Genomic DNA, 20,512 nt, shown 5'->3' with positions numbered 1-20,512 from the left:
AAATATTGAAATCACATATCCTCTATTTAAAAAAAGTTCTGCTTGATAACAAATCCAAGCTTTGATGCATTTCTTTCTTCCATCTGGGTTCCCCTGGTGGCTCAGATGGTAAAGAATCCACCCGCAATGCAGGAGACTTGGGTTTGACCCCTGGGTCGGGAAGATCCCCTGGAGGAGGAAATGGCAACCCATTCCAGTATTCTGGCCTGGAGAATCCCATGGACAGAGGAGGCTGGAAGGCTCCAGTCCATGGGGTCTTAAAGAGTCAGACACGACTAAGTGACTAACACTTTTACTTTCTCTTCTGTTTGTTATAGTTCTGGCTACCTCTAAGTAGTTACTACTATTTGGGGCATCGATGGGATTAACCCTCCTTTGTCTATTTAATACAATATGAGAAAAGGTTGGTATCAGATTTCTCCCCAAAAAAGATTACACAATGTGCAAGTTAGACATGAGTGCATTTATGAGCTAAACTGCTTAGTTATATAAAGAATAGGGAAGCAATGAAGTTCAGCTTTTGGTGACATTTGGCCAAAATTCTATTAGGATTTGGCTTCAGCCTTGGTTTTTGGCAGGCCAAGTAGCCAAGTGCCATTTTGGCTCTAGTTTTGGCAAACTTGACCTTGTGCACAATAATGATCATTTGGTCATATGGGTTACTTACCCCTCTGACCATCATTGCGCTGCTGATGACATAGATAGGGATGCTCCTGGGGCTTATTATTGCTATATGAAAATTCCCTTTCAAATAAAAGTAGGTATTTTATGTGTAATGAAGCTAACCTCCTGGCTTGTTTTTATATCAAAAGTTAATCAGTCAGGTGAAAGTTAAATGCACGTTGATTACAAGAATTCATTTAAACACAAATAATTGTGTCCCTATGACGCACCAAGCATACTTTGCCATTTTAGGGATAGATCAAAAAAATCAGGTCCCTGCCCTCACACAATTTACATTTGGAGGGATGACATAAAATAATAATACATGTAATAGATAAGATGATACACTGTTTGAGAACATGATGGGTATGTTGAGCGTGGGAGTGAGATTAACGAAAGAGTCAGGAATCCAAAGCACCGGGAGAGAGGTCATTATTTAAATACAACAGCCCAGCAAGCCTCACTGAGGTTATGGTTGAATAAAGGTTTTAAGAAGATGGAAGAGAGAGTCTTGGGCATCCTGAGAAAAAGAACCTGCAGGCAGAGGGAACAAGCAGTACAAGGGCTCCCAGGTGGGAAGATACCCGGTGTAATCCAGAAGCAGCCTGAACATGAAGAGCGCAGCAGCAGATGACACGAGAGACTTACCAGGGAACAGATCACGCAGAGCCCAGGAGGGCACTGAAAGGACTCTGGTTTTTAATTCGAGGAAAATGGGGAGCAATGAGAGAGAGGAGTCTGAGCAGAGGAACAACATGATCTGACGGGCATTTGAATGAGATCGTTCCAGCTACTGAATTGAAATGCCTGCTTTCCAGTACTGCGAAAACATTTTTTAAGAAAGAAAACCACAGGGATGGCAATAAAATTCAGCTTGATCTTGAGAACGTTTAACAAGTGTCTTCTTTAAACACAGTCCTAAGCTTTCATTTAGGAGATTGTTTCAATGAAACTGCCTCATGAGCTACAGCCAATATGGCAAGCCCAAGAGTTGAAGTCTTCATTTCAGTCAGTTTTCAGTGGAGAGGATGAAAGTTCAATGACTTGGTAATATCATCATTAGCATGACCTGCAGGGGCAGAGCTTGACAAAAACATCTGTTGCTCCTCCACTGATCTCAGCTGAAAAGAGTATATTTTCAGTATCACAAATGTGCACTATAAAAACCACAGGAGCTGATAGCTGTGAGAAATTATTACCACTCCAATACAATGCCAGTTTAAAAAAAATAATCTGCTTGGAATAAAGTTTTAATAAATAGGTATTCTTATTAGTATTTCCTTGTATGCCAGACATTCCTTCTATGATGAAGATATTCAACTTCAGCCAAATAGTGACTGGACACTTGGTCATTTGGCATTTGACCAAAATGCACATTTGGTATATATTCTGAACCAAATGTTTGTGGCCCCTCCTCAATTCACAGGCTGAAGCTCTTACCCCAAATGTCATGGTATTTGGAGGTATGGCCTTTAGGAGATAATTAGGTGTAGATGAGGTCATGAGGATGGGGCTCCATGATAGGATCAGCATCCTTTTCAGAAGAGAGAGAGAGACTAGAGCTCACTTTCTCCATCATGTGAAGATACAGGCAGAATGCTTCCATTAGCAAGTCAAGAAGAAGGCCCTTGCCTGGAACCAAATTGACTGACATCTTGATGTTGGACTTCCCAGCCTCCAAAACTGTGAGAAATATATCTATTATTGAAGCTACCTAGTTTATGTTATAAACTGTTATTTTTTTTTATACCTCAAGCTGCCATAACAAAATATGCCTGGTCACATGTAACAGCAACATCTGAAAACTATTTCTCATTCATAAATCCCTGGCAATAATGTTTGAGGTGTTGTCTGACACCTGGTGGTCTGAATCTCAATTTAAGACTTCCTGATCATTTAAGGAGAAGCTGCTGCTTTCTTTTATCTTCCGGTTATGACTTCAAGGCAAAGGGGGAATAGTTAGGGGAGTCAGCTGATGCTTATACTGAGGACTAGGAAGAGAGCTGTGAGTGAGGGTGGAATCTTGGCCAACCCTGGAGGGAGATCATAGGTACTAATGTGCAGGTTCGAGACTTTTTAACTAAGTGAAGTTTGGAATGCCAACCACAGGCCACAAACAGGTATTTGCCTAGTCTAAGAGACAAGCTAGAATGTTTAAGATGAAGGGTAACTAAACAGCTATAGATGCAACCCTTGCTCGTCCCGTGGACAATGTTCCACTTGCACCCACCATCCAGAAAAGCATCCTCTGCCACTGACAGTCATTTCAGCAAGATGGATCATCCTGCTCGCCTCTACAGAGGCTAAAGATAGTAGAGTGGAGTGAGTGAAAGTCGCTAAGTTGTGTCCGAGTCTTTGCAACCCCATGGACTATACAGTATGTGGAATTCTCCAGGCCAGAATACTGGAGTGGATAGCCTTTCCTTTCTCCAGGGGGTCTTTCCAACCCAGGGATCGAACCAGTCTCCCGCTTTGCAGGCAATTCTTTACCAGCTGAGCCACAAGGGAAGCCCATGAGTACTGGACTGGGTAGTGTATCCCTTCTCCAGTGGATCTTCCCAACCCAGGAATTGAACCAGGGTCTCCTGCATTGCAGATGGATTCTTTCCCAACTGAGCTATCAGGGAAGCCTGAAGATAAGTACTATAGGGCAAAAGAAAGGAAGACCCAGAGGCAAGGAACTTTTGGATCACATCAACTGACATTTCATTTATCACAAGTGTATTCTTTACAATGTGCTAGACACTGATGCTGTACCAGTGAATAAGACAGACAAGATCACTGCTGTCAAAGAGTTTACATTTTACTGGAGAGACAGAAAATAAACAGGATGATTTCAGACAGGAAGAAGCTCCATGAAGCACACACCATGATATCAGAAAGCGTGACTGGAGTGGTCAGGCCTCTCTGCAGAGAAACATCTGAGCTGGGACCTATGTGACAGGAAACCAAGGTGCAATGATCGAGGAGGTAAATATAGGTAGACAGGATGGCAGGTACCAATGCGCTCAAGAGACAGCATGACTGTGGCATATTCCAGAAACAGAAAGACAAGTGTGTCTGGAGCTCAGACGATCAGAGGAAAGATTGGGGAGGCCAAGCAAAGCGTGAATGTCTTGGATTCTCACCGTAGGAATGAATCTGGATTTTTACTTTAAGTGAAAAGGATGCTAAGAAGGTGCACGGTATTCTTTAATTCAAGATCGCTATGCGGGAAGAGATCACAGGAGGGCAGGAGTGAAGTGGAAGCCAGTCAAGAGATAGTGAGGTGGGTCCGGGTGATAGCAGTGGATGTGGGAACATGAGTAGATTTTAGAATAAGCAGTAGGGGGAGAATGAACATGATGTGTTGATGGATAATCAATCTCTGAACAACAGAACTGCCTCTACAATTCACATTTTTTTCTACATAATGCAACATAATATTTTTTCAGCTCAATCATTATTACAAAATCATTCTCTTTATCAATGTATGAGTGATATCTTGCTGCCTGCTAAGTCACTTCAGTCATGTCTGACTCTTTGCAACCCTATGGACTGTAGCCTGCCAGGCTCCTCTGTCCATGGGAATCTCCAGGCAAGACTAATGAAGTGGGTTGCCATGCCCTCCTCCAGAGGATCTTCCCGACCCAATGATTGAACCTGCATCTTTTACATCTCCTGCATTGGCAGGTGGGTTCTTTACCACTAGCGCCACCTGGGAAGCCCCATAAGAGATAACGGGGCAGTTTAAAATGATGTATTACTTATTACTACGCTTTTTCCTGTTACAACTATTAACTTTTGGCAAGTTATACCCAAATAGAATGTAAGTGTTAGCCATTTGTATATTTATAGAGAAGACAGAAGAGAAGGCAGGGTGTTCTTATAAAATGGCTTAAAGTGTCTTTTCCCCACACACCCTGTCCCAACATTTGTCCAGAATCCTGGGTGTACAGTGTCTAAAGCCGAGCTGTCCAGTGCCTCCCATTGGCTGAGGTGCAACTGACACATCATGGAGAAGGGAAGACACACAGACGTGCACCTACTCCACAGGTCCACCTGTAGGCATCTCAGTGAAATACATCCACTTCCGCCAAGCCGCATGGGGACTGCAACACCCACCATGAAGAACCAGTTATTATCTAGCTTTTTCTAGCCAAAGTTTGCAAATCGCATGGTCACCTGAGTCCAAGTATTCATTGTTCAAAAGCAACTATGATGTAGGATACCAGGGAAAGCCAAAATATACTTGAAAATCATATGCAACAATACATATTTTATAAAAATGTCTTAGCATCTGTGTGTGCAGGGAGAGAAAGGGTCAAAGGGGAAAAAGTGTATGTATTTGTTCAGAGATGCTGGGCGTCTGGTGAACTACAATGTCCCTCACTTGGAAGGAGCATCAGCCCTCAAGTTATGGGTACAGGCAAAGGTCCAACCCTGCTTTCTTCTACCACCTTCTGCTCTTCATCTTACTTGGCCTCAAGTTTCTGCCAACTTCTGTTTTATCATCTTCTTGAGTTCTTCACTTGGCTGAGTTGACCAGGGCTCTCAGATGCCTCTAGGCTTTTCCAGTGTCACCCATCAAGGACTCAGAGTCTCTCCAACAAAGCCACAGAAGCAGATCACTGATGTCACATGTGCCTCCTATGTTTTTTTCCTTAGGTACAAATTATACACTTGCCTTTATATAAATGCAGGCAGTTCTGAAATGTCTCAATCAGTTCTGACGGGCATGACTCTGTAACTGCTGTCATGGTTGAAAAGTTTACATATTGATCCCCAGCATTTCAGACTGGAAAAGAAAAAGATTTGGGCAGAGTGCTACCAGACAAGCCACCTCTAGAACTCACCCTTTCTTCCAGAAGCCTAGCTTTACTGTGTCAAATTGTCAATGGAATTGTAACTGGGCTCTGATCCACCCACTGATAGGGGCTCCACTTCCCTTGAGGCTAACTTTCCATTCTATCCTCAAACAGCACGCACTGCAGTCTGGGTACACAAGAAAAGGAATAACAACCAAGGGGCTACAAGCACCTGTTTTTTTGTAGACTGGTCAGCACAACAGAGTGGCAAGCTCTGCCCGCATGTCAGAATTATGATGTTTTAGATTTGGCTGTGCCAATACTAGCCTCAAGATTTTGAGAAGGCATGTCATCTCATCACCACCTATGCAATAAATAAAGTAGTCGGATGCTCCCTCAGGTGCCTTCTTGGTTGATTATTCCATGAAACTATGGCTCCAATGCATGCTGCCTTGTCACACTTTTCAGAGCTCAACACTTCAGTTATAAACGCTTACCTTTTCAAATACGGGTTGACTGCAGTTTCTCCTGAGATCTTTCAGAGTGTTCAGTGCACGTGCAGGAGGGGCCTAGAACTCACATAGCATGAAGTCATTTTGGCTTATCTCTCTTGTTCTGACTCCGGACAATTCTTAACCAAGTATGTGGTCATTATCTTTCCCATGCATTATGTCCTTTCCTATCACTGGTGACAGTATATTGGGTTGGCAGCCTCTTCTGGAGACACTCTTACTCCCCGAGCCAAGAAATACAGATAGCCAAGAATTAGATCATTCTATCCCCAAATTGCTATAGGCCTTCTCAGAGGCAGCTGAGCAATGTAATTTGATCAAAGTTAAGTACAATCCCCCTTCATCTTTAACCCAAGTCAGAATTCTCAGAGCTTTCTGTTTCAATCCCAGATTATGCTTCCTTTCCCACTCTTACAAACGTCCACCAACTGCCCTCCAGTCAGCTCTCATTTATCCACCTGTGGCTTAGCCCAAGCACCCGGCTTTCTCCTCCTCCCGCCTCCAGCACCAAACTCCAGGCCAGCTCCTTTAACTCTGTGCCAAAGAAATACAAACTAAATCTAATATTAGCCTAATGAGAAAGGGCTATCTGTTGCCAAAGATTCACATAATGCATCCCAGAGCCAAATGCGGGCAATTATTCACTGCTTTGGATGCTGGCACTGCTTCTCCATTATATAATATAGCAATCGGGATCTACTGCATTTCTCCCCAAGAAAGAAAGAATACATGCAGTGTTTTAACCTCTTCCTTTGTCTCGTTGGCCTGATCCTCGGTATAACAGATTCTCTTTTCTTTCCAAATAAAATCAATCATTTGTACAGTTAATGGTAAGAGATGAAAAAAATCCTGGTTTTAGAGTCATTACACTTAGATTTCAAATTCATGTTCCTCCACTTTTTAGCCAGAAGCTAAGTTTTGGCAAGTCATTCTTAGTTTTCTCAGCTGCAAGATGGAGATTTTATAAATAAAAACAGGGGTCAATCACATCTAAACAAGAGACACACAGAAAGCCATCAAGACTCTCGATCATTATTCTGACTCACTGCTTTACATGCTCTGGTGAATCAGCATTGCTGGTATGAAAACATAAAGATTAACTTTATGAAACCCTTACTTTATAGGCATGAAAACACAGGGCAAGTTTCTTCGTAAGCACCTAGAAGATCAAGTCTAGAAGTCAAGAGTTTTGATTTCCCAATGCTGTATTTAGGCTGCTTGTGAGGACACAGTCCAGAATTTCAAGGTGGGGAACAGCCAGGATGCTGTCTACCGATGGGCTGATCTTAGTCCAGATCCTGAGTTGCTATGGAAATGCAAATTCCAACCATCAGACAATTGAGGGATATAACCTTCAAAACAGACTCCCCTTTCCACATTTTTTCTCATGATTGAAGCACATGTCCCCCCAGGCCCAAGGACAAGGGTCAGAGAAAATGTTCACACAATTCCATCTGTTCATCTTACTCACTCTTATAACCAGAAAACTTCAATGGCTTCCACAGATCAGAGCAGCCTGTCCAATAGAACTTTCTGTGATGTTCTATGTCTGTGCTAGCCAAGACACTTATCCCTAAGGCACGTATACTCTCTGGATTCCCAAGTCCTCACTGGCATTTAGGACTTCCATTGGTAAATACCTTTTGCAAATTCACATATCAAATGTATCTGTTTTGTTTTGTTTTTTCCCCAACTAGACCCTATGCTACCCAGTAATAAGGCTTAAAAGTGAGCTTGGTTCTCTATTGATTTCAATTGCATTTCTCTTTCATTTAAGAGAGCTGAAGACAGCCGATGACATGGATAACCCTCTTTCTAGAATTACAGCTCTAGTCTTTCGAGTCATTGAGGGCAAGGGTCCCCAAATTACATTTAAGATAGAGAAACAGAAAGATGCTTTTTCCAAGGATGTGTAGAGAGAGAGATTTTTTAATTATAAAAACAATATGAATTTCACAGTCGAGATGGTAGATTACACTTGTGCTATACAATCCCATCTCAGACTCTAGAAATGTAAAGATACTAGAAAATATATTTTAAAATTTATATATTGCCATACTTGAAGTCAAGGAAGAGATATCTTTGGGTGCCAAGAGCCCACAGCAGAGAGGAATGATGAAGCTCAAGACGCCTGCTGGAGATCTGGAATAGGGATTGGTTTCAAAGCCCCACCTGGCCAGACCCAGAATGGCAGAGCCCACAGGCGTGACAGGGAGCTGGAACCAGGCTCCTGTGTGAAGCTGCAGATGAGACAGCACATCTGGGGGGACTTGATTTGCATCGTCAGTAGCAAAGACAACATCAGATTGAGACATAGTCAAACACCTGGTCAAAGCTGTTACGTCCCAAACAGTTCAGGAAGAGACAAACACAAAAGCACCTCATCAGTGCTTGCTTCAACAGCACACAGACTACAAAAGCACCTCAACACACGGCATGCTTCCCAAGACAACTCTCCTCCTCGGCAAATCACCAGCAAGAATTCGGAGCCACGGGAGGAAAGACAACACCCTCAAAGGCAGAACACCAACTCAACAAATAGGAAGAGTCACAGCTGAGCTGCTTAAGTTAACGGGCAATCTGAAAAGAGCTTTAAATAAACATGCTTAAGAGCTCAGTTCAGTTGCTCAGTCGCGTCCGACTCTTTGTGACCCCATGAACTGCAGCATGCCAGGCTTCCTGTCCATTACCAACTCCTGGGGTTTACTCAAACTCATGTCCATCGAGTCAGTGATGTCATCCAACTATCTTATCCTCTGTTGTCCCCTTCTCCTGCCTTAAATCTTTCCCCGCATCAAGGTCCTTTCCAATGAGTCAGTTCTTCACATCAGGTGGCCAAAGTATTGGAGTTTCAGCTTCAGCATCAGTCCTTCCAATGAATAATCAGGACTGATTTCCTTTAGGCTTAAAAGAGTACATATATTAAGAAGAAACTCCAACAAGTGCAGAAAAAGAAAATTTTTCCCATAATCTCAGTTCTAGATGTAAACTGCCTTCTGAGAAATCTGTATGCAGGTCAAGAAGCAACCGTTAGAACCAGACATGTAACAAGGAACTGGTTCAAAATTGGGAAAGGGGTATGTCAAAGCTGTGTATTGTCACCCTGTTTATTTAACGTAAATGCAGAGTACATCATGTGAAATGCCAGGCTGGATGAACCACAAGCTGGAAACAAGACTGCCGGGAGAAATATTAATAACCTCAGATATGCAGATGACACCACCCTAATGGCAGAAAGTGAACAGGAACTAAAGAGCCTCTTGATGAAGGTGGAAGAGGAGAGTGAAAATGTTGGCTTAAAACCCAACACTCAAAAAATTAATATGGCATCTGGTCCCATCAGCATATAGCAAATAGATGGGGAAACAATGGAAACAGTGACAGACTTTATTTCCTTGAGCTCCGAAATCACTGTAGATGGTGACTGCGGCCACTAAATTAAAAGACATTTGCTCCTTGGAAGAAAAGCTATGACAAATCTAGACAGCATATTAAAACAGAGACATTACTTTGCCAACAAAGGTCTGTATAATCAAAGCTATGATTTTTCTAGCAGTCATGTACAGATGTGAGAGTTGGACTATAAAGAAGGCTGAGCACTGAAGAATTGATGTTTTTGAACTGTGGTACTGGAGAAGACTCTTGAAAGTCCCTTGGACAGCAAGGAGATCAAACCAGTCAATCCTAAAGGAGATCAACCCTGAATATTCATTGGATAGACTGATGCTAAAGGTGAAGCTCCAACACTCTGGCCACCTGATACTAGGAGCCGACTCACTGGAAGAGATCCTGATCCTGGGAACGACTGAGGGCAGGAGGAGAAGGGGACAACAGAGGACAAGATGGTTGGATGGCATCATCAACTCAATGGACATCAGTTTCAGCATACTCTGGGAAGCCTGGCGTGCTGTAGTCCATGGGGTCTCAAAGAGTCACACACGACTTAACTATCAGCCATAAAAAGGAACACATTTGAGTCAGTTCTAATGAGGTGGATGAACCTAGAGCCTATTATACAGAGTGAAGTAAGTTAAAAAGAGAAAAACAAATATCGTATATTAACACACACATGTGGAATCTAGAAAAATGGTACCGAAGAACCTATTTGCAGGGCAGCAATGGAGATTCAAACATAGAGAACAGACTTGTGGACACAGTAGGGGGAGTAGAGGGTGGGACAGACAGAATAGCACAGAAACATATCTATTACCATAATAAAATAGCCAGTGGGAATTTGCTACATGACATAGGGAGCTCAAACCCAGAGCTCTGTGAAAACCTAGAGGGATGGGATGGGGTAGGAGGTGGGGGGTTCAAGAGGAAGGGGACGTATGTATACCTATAGCTGAGTCATGTTGATGTATGGCAGAAACCAATACAATACTATGAAGCAATTATAAATACAAACAAATTAATTAAAAATATAAATAAAATAAAATAAAATTTTAAAACAAATTAAAAACCATTTAAAAATAAATTAAATTAAAAATAACTATGCAATGAAGTCTTTCAGACTCGGTGATGCCTTCTTATGGGAAAAAGGCATTCACAGGAAAATGGGAACATGTTGCATACTGTGCAGTAACCTACCCTTCTCCTTCTCCCCCTACTGTAATAGCAGCGTACTCATTTTCCTGCATAAACACTGCTAGAGATTGAAAATCTGTGTTGCCCTAGAATCACAACCTAACCCCCAATGTGATAGTATTAGGAGTCATCATCTTTGGGAGGATGGAGCTCTCACGAATGGGATCAGTGCCCCCATGAGAGAGATTCCAGAGAGATCCCTGGCCCCTTTGCACCATGTGAGGACACAGTGAGATGATGGATGTCTATGACTTGGGAAACAAGGCTCTTACCAGACACTCCATCTGGTGGTACCTTGACCTTGAACTTCCCAGCCTTCAGAACTATGAGAAACAAATTTCTATTGTTTATAAACCGCCCAGTTTCTTTAATTTTTATTGGAGTATAGTCTCTGGTGGCTCAGATGGTAAGAATCTGCCTGCATTGTGGGAGACATGGATTCAATCCCTGGGTCAGGAAGATCCCTTGGAGAAGGGAAGGGCTACCCACTCCAGGATTCTGGCTTGGAGAATTCATGGACAGAGGAGCCTGGTGGGCTACAGTCCCTGGGGTTGCAAAGAGTTGGACACGACTGAGTGACTAAAACTCTCCTTTCATGGTTGCTTTGTAATGCTATGTTAGTCTCTGCAGTGCAGCAGAGTGAATCAGTTACATGTGCACATACATCCCCTCTTCTCTAGATCCCCTTCCCATTTAGTCACTGCAAAGCACGGAGTAGAGCTCCCTGTGCTATACAGTAGGTTCTCGTTAGTTATCTATTTTATACATAGTACCAATAGTGCATATATGTCGATCCCAGTCTCCCAGTTCATCCCCTGGTCTTCCCCCTTAGGGGCCATACGTTTGTTCTCTACGTCTGTCTCTATTTCTGCCTTGCAAATAAGGCCTCCGTAGCATTTTTCTAGATTCCACATATATGTGTTAGTCAGAAAGAGGAAAACAATTATTGTATACTGACTTCACTCTGTATGACAGTCTCTAGGTCCATCCACATCTCTACAAATGATTCCACTTCTTTCCTTTATAAGGCTGAATAATACTATAAGCCACCCAGTTTAAGGTGTTTTATAGTAGTCCGAACAAACTAAGGTAAATACACATAGGTCTCCATCACCCTTATAAGGAGAGAATTCTGTTCAATTCCATCAATACACAATCTCTTTGGCCAAAGTTTTATGAATGAATATTATTTTCATATTATAGACATTGCTAGAGTAAATATTCTCCTGCAGCCATCTTTGCACATCTGGGTGATTATTTCCTTAGGACAAGTTCCTAGAGAGGGCATCACTGGCTCAAAACTTACACACATTGAAAAATTTTGATAACTCTATCAGACTGTCCTCCAGAAAATCTGTACTGATTTGCATTTCTGAGTGGCTTTACATGATGCATTTGTAGCTGGAGGTTTTTTAAGGTAAGTTAAGAGTAGGTCAAGTTACCAGAGATTCAATTATTTACTTAAGGAAAAAGGATGACTCACAACTCCAATAACCCTTGAAGTGCAACAGAAAGGCACATCTCCGTGTGTCCGTACATGCACAGAATATGCTCACATTGTCGGTGGTGCACAATCTCTGGGGTATGCGACACTGCAGGTCTGCAGTAAGCCTTATTTTTATTTTTGCCCCTGCTCCCCAGCAACCACCACTGTCATCCAGTCTTCCATGAAAAACTAAATACTTTGTAACAAAAGCTCCTAGTCTGTTCATTCCTAAACATGTCAGTGTGAAGACATTCAGAATTCCCTTTCAACTCAGTTTGGGAGTTTCACTGTAGACAACCTGGAAAAACTCAGAGGAATCTGGTTTCCAACTGGAGTCTAAACCTGAGGAAGGGTTCGTTATAGATGACTGCATTCTCAGTGAGGTAGGTTTTCAGCCAAGCAAATGTAAAGTGAACTAGAGGAAAAAGGTACTGACATGAAAACTGGGTTTACTACCACATCACACATTCCAAATAATTGAGAAGTTATCAAATTCTATCAGGTTTGAATCCAACTTCTTATATCACTAAATCTGTTTTGCAAATAAAAGAGAACCTGGAAAAGTTGAATTAATTTAATTAAACTAAAGTTGAATTACAATCAGGCAACTGTCAATTTGTTTTCTTTTCCTCCACTGTAATGTTTAATATTTTATGCAACTCTGAAAAGATCCTATTCAAATAAACCATTTATCTTCCTAGTTAAAGAAGACCTTTAAGACATTTTTTTTCTCACTGTTTCAAGATGGAACCACTGGCTGACCAGATGTAGATGTCAAAATAGGGCTTACTTATTCCCAGCTCCTCTCACATAACAATAACCAACCAATTTTCTATGAGGTGTAATTTCTCTCAGCTAAAATGTGCAAAGTATCTGCAATATCTCCCTTGCTAATTGTTCCCCACTCCCTACAACACAGATACACAGACACTCTTTTGTCATCAGTTTTTAATTATCTGCACTAAAGAAGAGAAGCAGCCACAGTAATTATCCAAAAGTATAGACAAGGTGGAAAAACTCACATCTGATCTTGGAAGGCTTTTTTCTTTTATTTACGGGAGTGGGAGGGGGTTATTGTATGACAGCCGAGTGACCTTTCTACTTGTTTTTCTTGGGAGACTGCAACATCTGCTTTCCCAGGCATGCATGTATTCATCCCCTCAACAAACATTTGAAAGGAAATCTCTTCGAAGGAAATACCATAGGAAGATGAGTTCTCTCAATTTTCAAGCGGCAAACTAACATACACCCCCAACAAAAGCATCTTCACTGGTTTCAGACAAAAATCCATGCAGTGCCAGTTCCATGATGGAAAACTTTTGAAAGAGGTTGCTCTTACTAAATAATCATCTATCCTTTAAGCTCCCAGTTTACCAAGGTATGTCTTGTACCTACATCTATATTAAAGACTGAAAGACTGAAGAATACTGCAACAAAATAGAGCAATTATATCTTTAACCAGGGTCTTGCTTACTATTATCTACCTGACAGAATTGTTAAGGGACCTAATAAGCCAGTATGTCAAAAGTCCTTCCAACAGTACCTGGAATATATGTATATATTTCATAAAATATCACTTGTATTACTGTTATGGTCAGCAAAAGCCCCTCATTCACATGCAGCCAACTGAGCCTTTTACAAAATACTTGTACATACACAGTATTATTTCATCTGTTCAACCTGATCGAGATGATGGTGTTTCTGGTACCTATTCTATAGGTGAAGAATCTGAGGCTTGAAAAGTCACATGACTTGTCCAATATTATCAAATGATCAATTGAGCCTGGTAAACAAATCGTTAAGTGCAGACACTCATCCCTATAGCTCGTCCTATACCATCCTCAGAGCCTCATGCTCTAAGACTGACCACAAATGTGTTTTGATTTCACTTGAAAGGGGATGAAGTCACTATTTTCATTTCTTATTACTTGCAATTGAGGAGCAGTGTTTTTTGAATCACCAACAATAATTAATGAAAGCACCATCAGTTCTTCCCTGGGGCTGGACCACAAAATATAGAAGCTGCAGCTTCAGAATAACTTATTGGGAGTATCACCTACCTTAGTTGTCTCGGCTTCTGTCTGCAGTCGCTTGGGGGTTCCTTTTTGGTCAAGCACCTTCTGGAAAGTTTTATTTTTAATGGATTGAGACTCAACACCTTCGCCTTCAATTTGTAGTTTAATACCTTCACCATGGGCAGGGTGATCAATTCCCCGTGGATTCAAACCGCAGTGGAGAGCTAGGAAAGAGGAAAGAAATCTAACTCAGAAAACAGATCCTATAAAGAAGGTGTCCGTGAAAGACAATATGTCATTTGGCCTACAAGGAAAGAAACAAGACATTTCCAAGTTGAGGGGTGGAATCATAACTATAGGAAATTATCTGAGGAAGAGGGACCATGGTATGTTAGAAAATCCTGAGCTCGTTAAGTCAAAAAGACTGTAGCACAAACGCAGGAAGCATCAGTTTCAAGTTCAACCTTGAGCAAGTGACTAATCCCCACATTACAGATGATAAAACCAAATCAAGCAACTTAGGCACTGCCTCCCACGCATGCAGTTATTTCAACCTCTGCAGTTTAGTTTGTATCTATGCTTCCACCTGGAACACTGCTCATTCATTCCGTCCAGCTTCTGAATCTCCCTATTCTTCGAGCATCCACTCAATATTCAGCAAATATTTCTTGAGCAAATAGTAAGAAGTCAAGCAGGTATTTTGTTCCCAGCTCTCACTTCTCCCTTAACAAGTCCCACCCCTTCCCATCATTTCTGATACAACCAATCTGCCCGTGACTCTCAAATTTTACATCCAGCCCAGAGAGACCTCTTTTTTTTCCCAACAGGTGTGTACTTGCTTTTTAATTTATTATAATTGGAGGATAACTACTTTACAATATTGTGATGGTTTTGCCATCCACCAACATGAAATGGCAACAGGTATACATGTGTCCCCCTCATCCTGTACCCCCCTCCACCGCCCTCCCCACAGTATCCCCAAGGGCTGTCCCAGAGCACCAGCTTTGAGTGCTCTGCTTCATGCATAAAACTTGCTCTGGTCATCTCTTTTTACATAGAAAACGAAGATGAGCATGATGCATGGTCTGGGAATTGAACCCGGGTCTCCCACGTGGGAGGTGAGAATTCTACCACTGAACCAGCAATGGCCCTGTCGCATACAGCCCAGAGAGACCTCTCTTACAAGCTTCAGCCATAAGTAAGACTGTTACTCAACATCCCAGTGTCAGTTTATCAGAGATCTCACATTTAACATGTTCATACTGAACCTTGATTTTTCTACCTCCAAATATTCACCTTCTCCAGTCACTACAGAGAAGCTAAAGAGTCCTTGATGCCACTCTCCCTGTAAGTCAGTACATCACTTTCATCTTTTACCAGGGCCAGTAAGTGTTGCACTCAAAATGTTGCTCCCGTCCACCTACCTCACTCTATCTCCACCGCCATCACTCTGGTCCATGCTACCCACCTGTCTCACCTAGACTGACCGCCCCAGCTGCTCCTCCTCCCTGGATACCCACAATCTCATTAAAACATGTATAGGTCAGTTGACGAGACTCTTCTGCTACAAAACAGAGACTCACTGGGTTAGAGAACAAACTTACGGTTACCTGGGTGGGGAGGGATAGTTAGGGAGTTTGGGGTTGACATGTACGCACTGCTTTATTTAAAATAATCAAAGATCTACTGTATAAAAAATGTAGAGGGGACAATAGAATGAGATAGATGATATTAGCCATGCGTTGATAATTCTTAAAGCTAACTGACAGATTCATGGGGATTTATTTCACTGCTCCTTCTACTTTTGTGTATATAAAAAAGGTTAAAAAAAAAAAACCCACAAACTTTCTAATGGCTTCATTGTACATCCAGAGCATTCAAAAATCTTTAACATGGGCAACAAAGCTGTGACATCATCTGTTTCACTCTACCTCTCCAATTTCCTCTCCCACTACAGCATCCCTCGTCCACTCCACCTGTACCACCCAGTTCCTTGTCTCTTCCTGGAACAGTCCATGCCTTCTGGACTTTGCATATAATGTTTCTTTGCCTGAGCTGTTCTTCCCCATTCTTCAGCTAACTGCTACTCATCAGTCAGGTTTTGGCTTAAATACCAACTCTTCAGACACGCCTTTCCTTGATCTCCTCCCTCATTCTCCCCATTCCCCCCTCCCCCACCCCACATTAGATCATGTGCCTGGAACGACAAGTATTCAACAAACATTGTACGAATCTGAAAAAACTCATTGTACAGCGGTCCATACACATGTGACCTTCTTTATAAAACTTTATAATTTTATTTCTTTGTCTGGCTGTGCTGGGTCTTCCTTGCTGCACAGGCTTTTCTCTTTGCAGTGAGTGGGGGCTACTCTCGAGTTGCGGTGCACGGGCTTCTCATTGCCGTGGCTTCTCTTGTTGCAGAGCACGGGCTCTAGGGCATGCAGGCTCCAGCAGTTACAGCACACGTGCTCAGTAGTTGAGGCTCCCGGGCCCTAGAGCACAGGCTCAACAGCTGTGGCTCACGGGCTTAGTTGCTCTGTGGCATGTGGGATCTTCCAGGATCAGGGATTGAATTTATGTCATTGGCAGGCAGCTTCTTTACCACTGAGCCACCAGGGAAGCCCTATTTATACCATTTTATATAAAAAATTATCTGAAATTCTTTTCTAGTTTTGTAAGTTTCCTAAAACAAGGACCAGCCTATTTCACGGTGCATCGGAGGCACTCATGTATTAGTTCATGCCTCTTCCCTCGGGTTTTGTGATGGATCTCAAATAATCTTCATGAAAAACTCTGATACATAATTATATTCATTTCACAGACAAGGGAAATGAGGCTCAAAGGGTTATGGTCATAAAAAGTCATACAGTGTCTGCTGAAGGTCACAAAGATCATGTATCATTTAGGTTGCAGATGATTTCAAGTTTCAGATGAACAAACCCAAAATAGATTAAGCAGTGAAGAAAATCATTAACTTTCAGGAGAGGAAGCCCAGTAATGGGAAAAGTTCTGGGTTAGCTGATTTCCCAGTTCAATAGGGCCATCAAGGACTCTCTTTTCACGTCTCCATTCTACCATCCGTAACATCACCTTAAGCCTGGGTCCCCACATGGCACTATAGCTACAAGCTTCTAGTTCACATGTAGCAATAGAGACAGTTTGGTTGACCATAGTTTTCCTCCCTCAATCCTCCTCCAAACTTGGATTTTTCTCATTGGTCCAAAGTGAATCACACACACACCCAATAGTGAACTAAAACACTGGTAGTGGAGGTAGGATTACCCTTAAACCAGCTAAGATCAAGTCTCCAAACCACATCGCTGTTACTCAACAAGCAGGGGCGGAATGGATGCTGGAGAACCAAGCACAATACCCAGTTCAGGCAGTGAAATAAAAAGGACGAAACCTATGAGAGCAAGAGGCTAATTACTGTTAATAACAATCAGCTTCCCCCTCTCCAAAGATCAGCCTGCTTACAATGAATTTTCAATTAAATATACTAAAACTGTGATTATTAAAAAGAGGTGAGCTTGTGTAGGGAGATGGGGGATTTAGACATTAATGAGAAAAGAAAAAAAAAATGTGCATCTTTGTTCATACTCCAGCATGATTCCCAGCTGTTTCCTGCCTTGAAATTCACATCCTGAGGAATATCACTGAGCTGCTGGGAGCTTCCAGTACCTCCTGTCCTCCTCTGCCATCAGCTTCCCCCTCAGACGCTCATACTTCCCTTACTCTTGTTCATGTTGGTCCCTCCTCCTAGAAAGAGGTTCTACTCCACCCAAGTCCTACTTCCTTCTTTGGGGCGTGAATGCCTTCGCAGCCCACGTGTCTGTTCCAACGTCTTCACAAAGTCTTCTATGAGCTCTGGCATCCTGGACTTCATCTCTTCCCTGTCTGGGGATGTCTGTCTAATTGATCTGTCTCGTTGCTGACAACTGCCAGCTCCATCTTCACTGCCCAGTCCAGAATCTGGCACGTAACAGGCATCAGAGAAACATCTGTTCAGCAATCTCCTATCTTTACACAAACACGCCTTACATCAAAATGCCTCTCTTCTATGCTGGTAAATACTGAGTGTACAGAATGTAAGATCTCTATAGACATGAGGTGGGATATGGCATTTTGACTTTCTACGCATGTTGCCTTCTTCACACACAGTTTTAATCCTTCATAACTGTTCCCTCCTTAGTTACAAATCCAGTAGCTGATTTATGTTTCTGTGCTTGGGTATATTTATTTAAAACTGTTCCTGACAGGGTTCGTTTTCTTTTCCCTGAAATTTCATGTTCCTAATATGTACAAATCAAGCCTCTTTCAAATGGCCTCTTATATGCCATGACCTCCATCTCTTTGTTCATCATGTAAAAGGTGCCCCCATTTGCTTTCTCTTTTCTGTCCTGATTATGACCCTTTCTTGTTTTCACTGAAGTTATTTACTCAGTTTAATAGGCTCAGTAGCTCACAGGTCAGCTTTGAGACCTTATTGTTTGCTGGATCTCCCTAATCTCACAGTTTTGTGGCTTGTGGATTTTTAGTTATTATATTGATACTGCAGGCTGCTTGCAGTCTTTACCTGAAGTGCTGCCACTGAGGCTTTAATGTTAAAGTTGCTAACAGTGAACTCTTAAAATGAGTTAAAGACCAGATTTTTACAGATGTTACTGTTTCAAAAAGCTAGAGAAGGGACTTCTCTGGCAGTCCAGTGGTTAAGGTTTTGCCTTCCAATGCAGGGGCTGTGGGTTTGATCCCTGGTGGGGGAGATAAAATCCCACATGGCTTGAGGCCAAAAACCCAAAACATAAAACAGAAGCAATATTGTAACAAATTAAATAAAGACTAAAAATGGTCCACACCCAAAAAAGAAAAAATCTTAAAAAAGCTAGAGAAAATTCCTCATGCAAATACCCATGTTTTAGCATTGTTTTGAGATGCCAATTTGAATGCATCATCTCTTTTTCACATGCAAAAATCCACTCCCTCAGAAATGGAATCCCTTGTGTGTTGCTGGTGGTAATGTAAAATGGAACACTGTTTGTGTGGAACACTGTATGATGATTCTTCAAGAAAAAATTAAAATACAAAATACTATTTGATCCAGCAATCCCAACCAAAGTAGGGATTTGAACAGGTATTTGTCCATCCGTGTTTATAGCAGCATTATTCATAATAGCCAAAAGGTGGAAAGAACCCAGGTGTCCAGTGATGAATGAATGGACAAACATAACGTGATATATATGTGCCACACTGGTAGTGGAGGTGTGGCACACACATTATTCAGTCTTAAAAAAGAATGAAATTCTGATACATGCTACAACAGGGGTGAACCTTGAAGACATCATGTGAACTGAAAGAAGCCAGTCACAAAAGGACAAGTATTGTGTGATTCTATTTCATTCAGAGAGACAAAGTGGAACAGTGGTTACCAGGGGCTGGAGGAGAGGGGAATGGGATTTATTGCTTAGTATGAAATTTCAGTTTTGGTTGATGAGAAAGTTCTGGAGATAGACAGTGGTGATGGTTGCACAACAATATAAACATATCTAATGCCACTGACTCACACACTCAAAAATTGTTACGGTGACCAATTCTGTTATATTCTACAATAAACTTTTAAAACCAAAATGCACTCCCTCTACTTTCACCTCCCTACTGCCTCCCAAAGCAGGAAGTTACAAAAATACTTTTAGTCTTCTTTTAATCATCTCATTGTGATTTTCAGGTATGTTTCTTTTTCCAAAAAAAAAAAAAAAACAAAAAAAAACAACAATAGCTCAATGATATCTAATTTCTTTCAAATGTTCCTGAAAAGGGCATGGTCTCCAGAAAGAACCCCAACCTGACCAGCAGAAGACATGCTTCGCTGGCTGAAGTGAGCCTGGGCCATCCTGATCCTGACCTCTGGAGGGATCCCATTCTGATGGGACTTGGGTCACAGTAACACTCTGCCTAAGTGCTAGGCTTCATTTCATCTTGAGATGATTCAAGAGGAGCCGAGGGATGTGCTGGCCTCATGACACTCATTGGTAAGAACAAGTGGATCTATTTGCCAAGGAGTCACACAGCTGCCCAGTCCTTTTAATCCCCACCCACACCACACTCTCCCTTCTCTCCTTACAACTCATTCAAGTTGAATGGTCCTTTATTCCCAGCATCACTGAGAAGAGAGATGCTGTGCAAACACCATCAATGGTGCTGCTCTGACTTCTGCACCTATGTTTATACCAACTTGTAGATGCTGCTTGGAGCTCTCGAGATGTCTTATGCTTCTCTTCTTTGCCAAAATTGATCTTTTCCCATAATATACTCTTCCCTTTCCTTATTTGCATGGAAATAGTAAATGCTCTTTTCTTTTCCCTGTGAAGCCTTAATTGACTTTGCATCCATTAACATCTTTCTAAGCAATGTTGACAATGCATCTTTTTCTTATTAGATCTTGTGTGAGTATACACCATGCATTCC

At 41.9% G+C, this 20,512-nt stretch overlaps 1 protein-coding gene across 3 annotated transcripts in view; it reads right to left on the bottom strand.

Moving 5' to 3' along the window:
• The window catches only part of SAMD12 (sterile alpha motif domain containing 12), a 430,213-nt gene that overhangs the window by 371,073 nt on the left and 38,628 nt on the right, over positions 1 to 20,512 (bottom strand). For all 3 annotated transcript variants that reach the window (XM_043483220.1, XM_043483219.1, XM_043483221.1), the window contains exon 2: positions 14,096 to 14,274. In XM_043483220.1, the coding sequence (XP_043339155.1) occupies positions 14,096 to 14,274 (179 nt within the window). The remainder of the gene's footprint in view (positions 1 to 14,095; positions 14,275 to 20,512) is intronic.

The sequence above is a fragment of the Cervus canadensis genome, chromosome 12 (genome assembly GCF_019320065.1).
Source record: "Cervus canadensis isolate Bull #8, Minnesota chromosome 12, ASM1932006v1, whole genome shotgun sequence".
Lineage (NCBI taxonomy): Eukaryota > Metazoa > Chordata > Mammalia > Artiodactyla > Cervidae > Cervus > Cervus canadensis.
Note: the sequence above shows the minus strand (reverse complement) of the source record. Positions and strands in the feature narration are given on the sequence as shown.